Raw genomic sequence first — 5,450 nt, 5'->3', positions numbered from 1 at the left:
AGGAAGGAAGGAAGGAAGGAAGGAAGGAAGGAAGGAAGGAAGGAAGGAAGGGAAAGATCAACTTATGTGGTTTCATTATGAAAATGTCCATGTAGTAATCCTTTTGGCCATGAAAAGTTAATTCTTTTATAAATAATCTGGTCCATCTCTCAATATCAAATTCCCAGTGAATATTAAAGTATTGCAAGTGAGGAGGGGCTGGGGTAAGGTTCTTTTCGAATTTCACATTCCCCTCAACACACTCACTGTTTCCTTATTTGAATTCCCTTTCCTTCTCTTTCTTTCCTCCCTACTTAACATTTTCTCCTCTCAGGTCTCCCCCCCAGTTTTGTGCAGTTCTGGAAAGTCGTGCGGTCCGTGTGAGAGCCTCTCCCCCTGCCTCAATCATAGTAGTGCTCAAAGGGTCACACTCATCAGGCTAACTTGTTTTTTCATTTGCCTGAAAGATAATTCCCAAAGTTCAGAATGAAGAATTTCTTTCTGTGTAATAAAGTCTATGGAAGTACTTTATTGCTTTTTACTGGTTTGACAGGTATGGCAGGATTTTATGTTTGCCTGTGCCCTTTATCCAACCGATCGGGACTTCATGAATTCAGTGAGAGCAGAAGTTGCTCACCAGGTATGTCATTACCATTCCAAGAAGAGGGAAAATGCTAATGTTTCATTTGCCTTTTGTTAAACCTCTCCTCATTTTGTTTTGTTTTTTGTTGTTGTTCTCTTTACTAAATCCCATGAAAATCACGGTTGGATAATTGACTTCCTAGGTGATTCCACCCAGTCTCATGGCTTTAACACCACCTCTGTGCTGATGACTTACACATTTATCCCCAGTTCTGACATCTCTGCTGAATTCCTGGTTCTTGTATCCAGCTGCCTAGTTGGCCCCTCTGCTTGGAGGTTTCATAGTCATCCCAAATGTAACATGTCTGAACCAAACTTGCATTACCTTCTCCCAACCTGCTTTTCCTGTAGTTTCCCCCACCTCAACAAATGGCAAAGTCAGTCTTTGCATTTCTAAGGTCAGAAATTTAAAGTGATTCTTGACTCCTTGATTTCTTTTGCATTCCATATGTACACACTTATATTTATAGATCTATAAGTGCAAGGAAGTGATTATAACCTAGCTCTGTCCACCGAAAAGGACTAGAACAACCTAATAATATTGTGTATCCTTCTATTGAAATAATTTTTCCCACTAACAGATGGGCTTCTTAGAGAAGTGGCTGATTCCAGGTCTGGGACAGGAAGTATAATAGATGACTATTTTGACATACAGATGACAAGAAAATGATCAAAGATATGTTAAAAGAACTTTGATGAAACTCTCACCAACCAAAAGTGGGACACTTTGAGATTCAATAAGGAAAAGAGTGTCCGTGGATTGAAATCCAGAAAGCATTTTAAAATCCGTGATTTCATAGTTACAATGTCTGTGGATGGACATTTGCATGGAAAACCAAAAGAAATGCAAGGAAATGATTACTATAATACTCAAGATAGTGGTTACTGTTGGAAGCAGGAAGGGACTACAATTGGGAAGGAGTGCTTGAGGACTTCTGGGGCTCCCTTTCTTGATCTGGGTGGTGGTTACAAGGGTGATTGTGTTACAGTAATTTACTATTTCACAATTTGTTTTTTATATCTTTGTTTTACTTAAAAAAAAAAGTTAAAAAAAAAAAGGTTTAAAAAGTACAAATGAATCATCTCTTGCTCAGAGCCCTCCAGATAAAGATACTGTGCACTATCCTGTCTCTGTTGGCCTCCCTGGCCCCATCAGGCACCCTCTTCCTGTGCCATCTATGCTCTGGAAAACTTTCCCCCTCACCCTCCCTATGGACCACCTCTCCCATTTTCTTCTGGTACCTCTTACCTTGAGCATGAATTTTTCTGGGAAAAAAACCTTTCTATATTTGCAAGTCTAGATCACATCATTTGCCCTTTATGACCTGTACCACACTTTGATTTACTTGTTCAATGTTTTGTTTCCCCTGCAAGTTTGTAATCTCCCTGCAGCCTAGGGGCTTGTTCCTCTCTGTATCCCCACTACTTGGCTGGGTTATTCATCAGGAGGATAGATGGATAGATGGATGGATGAGCTTAAAAAATATTAATTATAGTTGTGTAGGTTGCAAACATTTCAATCTTTTAAAACTTTTTCTCATACAAATAAAACATGGTATCTCTGTACCTTCGATTCTTTTATGTATTATTAAAGAGGAGGAGAGCTTTTTATGCAGACTTTGTTAAGATTTTAAAGTGAAGCTTCTCAAAAATTCTGGGTCAGTTTGAAGGGTATGTGTAGCACAGAGTCACTGGATCTTTTTGCCTCTTCAGTATTTGTGTTTTCAATAGCACCATAAACGTGCCAGTCCCAGTTGGTAGCAGTCGTCACTTACCTGGGCACGCACAGAGGCAAATGAAGGAAATAGCGTTCATAAGGCTGGTTTAGAAAAACACAAGGCTGTAATTTTTTTTCAATTTAATTTAATTTTATTATGTTATGTTAGTCACCATGCAGTACATCATTAGTTTTTGATGTAGTGTTCCATGATTCATTGTTTTCATATAACACCCTGTGCTCCATGCAATATGTGCCCTCCTTAATACCCATCACCTGTAATTTTTAAGAATGAGATAAATCCCTTTAATGCATCCTTAATGCATCTCTGTTTCATGTAGGAGATACTTAGCATCTTGTTTTGTTTTTTTTTTTAAAGATTTTATTTATTTTTTAGAGAGCAAGCGAGAGAGAAACAGCATGAGAGGGGAGAGGGTCAGAGGGAGAAGCAGGCTCCCCGCTGAGCCGGGAGCCCGATGTGGCACTCGATCCCAGGACCCTGGGATCATGACCTGAGCCGAAGGCAGACGCTTAACCATCTGAGCCACCCAGGCGCCCCAATACTTAGCATCTTGAATGGAGGCCACAGTGAGAACATCAGCTGGGATCCATCACTGTAACCATGCATTACATGGAAGAGAAGCTATAACCAATAAGGTTATTTTGCTAAAATGTGATCCAGAGGATTTCTCCTGACCATTGACTCATTGTGTTCTCAAAGAGATTTAACTGCCCTCTTCTGCTGGAGTACATCTCCCAGGGTGTCTGAAGAACTGGATCCTTCCACCTTTATGTAGGGCCAGCCCACAGAGAGCCCAGTTCATGCAGGCTCAATTCTTAAGGTTGGCAAGATTTTCAGACAGATTCTGTAATTTCTTCTTCCATGTTCAGATATATTCAGTAACTTACTTAAGCTTAGTTGATTTCTCAGGACATGACACTGATAGTTCTTTCTGGAGACATCCTCTTGATGCCCTAATCCTTTTTCCTTTAGGATATTCCATATATTTGTCTTTAACTTACAGAGTATCTCTGGGAACTCAGAGGCTTTGTAAAACCCTCTCTGGTTATCCTTGTGGTTTTCTGATCTCAGTGGAGACCGTGAAAACCTCAATCCCTCTTTCAGCAGAAGTGGTTGTTCTTCCTCATTTGTTTTTTCACACAAAACTCCAACTTGTTCTTGAGAAACTCCTCTGTAATGTAATGTCTCCTGCCTTTTGTGTTTCTTAGAGCCTTTTTGTGGAAAGTCAGATGATGATGAGGTTGATTTATTTTTCTTTTTTAATAAAAAGGATTATGTTTTCTTCAGGTTTTACACAGTAGAGAAGAAGAACCCTATCTTACTGGTGTTTATAAAATCTAGATAAAAAGAATCAGAGATTTCTTAAAATGTATTCCCACAGGTAATGTTACAAGCCATTTTCTAATGAGTTTTCTGGTACATAAGAATTTATGTGCAGAAATGCAATGGCTATCATTTTGTGAATAATTATAGCTCTGAGGCTTTTTTTTTCTTGTTGATCATTTGAAAATTGTTTTATGTTTTCTGAAATTTTAGATCAGGAGACTGAAATATCATCCCTCCATCATCGTATGGGGTGGAAATAATGAAAATGAAGCAGCGCTGATGATGAATTGGTATAATATACCCGCCAGTGAACTGCATACCTACATCAAAGACTATGTGATACTGTATGTGAAAAACATTCGAAAGATTGTCTTGGCAGTAAGTAATGATTTTTCATGCAATAGAATTTAAGAACCTGTTTTAAAAATGGATCAGTTTGAATATTAGTGTAGTATATCTTTGTGTCCTTTTTTTAGAGCAACCTTCAATAATATTTTAATACAGAACAGTCATTGTAATGCTGCAGCATGTGAATGGATTTATGGGTTTTGGACTTATTTGAGAATTAACTTATCTGTGGAACTCACCACACATACACCAATATTGTGTTTACAACTGCAGATTATGATGGACTCTTTCTGGAGCCCATCCATGGAACCCCAAGGGTTGAGAATTTCTACTTTAGATGAACTATTGATAATGCCACTTCTTTTTGTTCCTCAATATATTAATACAGTGAATCCTGTGAATTAATTTTCTAATGACAAAATAGTTCTAGTATAAACTCTATTTATCTATAATGCTTTGTTCTTTTATCCTGTGCTAGATTTGATTTGCTAATATTTTGGTTAGAATTTAAAAATTTATGTTCACAAGCAAACTCAGTCTATGGTAAGAGTTGTAAACTCATATGCCTAGAGGAGCCAAATTTGTTTAAAAAAAGTAAGTAGAGTTGATGAGGCTCATAAAGAAGAGGGGACTGTGGTAATAGGAAATGGATGTTGGGTCTCATTTATATTCAGTATTTTAAAAAATGCAATGTAAACAGAACTATTTGTGAGACAGATTTAGCCTAGAGAACCCAACTTGTGGCACTTGGTATATGTGTATATGTTTGTGCTCACTGCACAGAATGAGTTAGGAGCCTTTTGTTGTTGTTTTTAATGTCTAGGGACAATTTAAATAAAATAGAGATTATCAGTTTTACTGAGACAAATTCACCCATAAAACAATCTGGGCCCAGTGCCTTTGTGGGGGCAAGAATTATCTCCTCCCTCATATACATTTCTCCTATAGTTATTATCCAATTTGGGTTTACAACTTCTGGAACTATGGATATTTATGTTTCCTAGGAACATAGCATTTTATCTAGAACTTAAAAGATTTCTGTGTAAGTAGATATGCTTTGTAGAGCAGGCTGTAAGTAGAGAAGTTGTGCAGGCTGAGAGACTCCAGGATTGTCAGTGCAAATAGTGTTTGAATGTGGAAGTTGCTCTCATTCTTGTGTATGTGTGTGTGTGTGTGTGTGTCCATTGTGGATGTCTGGAATTACCTCTGGAAGCAAATACCCCAGCCAGAAGATTTCCATAGACAGAGAGAAGAAGGCACAGAGCAGGCTCAACTGTTCTATGGATATTTCTTTTCTTTTCTATTTTTCTCTCTTCCTACTTTCCTCCTTCCCTCCCTCCCTCCTTTCTTCCTTCCTTCCTTTCTCTCCCTTTCTTTCTTTCTTTCTTTCTTTCTTTCTTTCTTTCTTTCTTTCTT

The 5,450-nt window shown here is 38.0% G+C and overlaps 1 protein-coding gene across 3 annotated transcripts in view; it reads left to right on the top strand.

Annotated features, from left to right (window-relative positions):
• The window catches only part of MANBA (mannosidase beta), a 111,379-nt gene that overhangs the window by 64,488 nt on the left and 41,441 nt on the right, over positions 1 to 5,450 (top strand). For all 3 annotated transcript variants that reach the window (XR_004683737.1, XM_035030178.1, XM_035030179.1), the window contains exons 10-11: positions 533 to 619; positions 3,897 to 4,064. Coding sequence is in view for 2 of the 3 variants with exons in the window: in XM_035030178.1 (XP_034886069.1) it covers positions 533 to 619; positions 3,897 to 4,064 (255 nt within the window). In the remaining variant the exon portion in view is untranslated. The remainder of the gene's footprint in view (positions 1 to 532; positions 620 to 3,896; positions 4,065 to 5,450) is intronic.

The sequence above is a fragment of the Mirounga leonina genome, unplaced genomic scaffold (assembly GCF_011800145.1).
Source record: "Mirounga leonina isolate KUSES-001 unplaced genomic scaffold, KU_Mleo_1.0 Mir_357, whole genome shotgun sequence".
NCBI classification, from domain to species: Eukaryota; Metazoa; Chordata; class Mammalia; order Carnivora; family Phocidae; genus Mirounga; species Mirounga leonina.
This window is presented reverse-complemented; position numbering and strand designations above follow the sequence as displayed.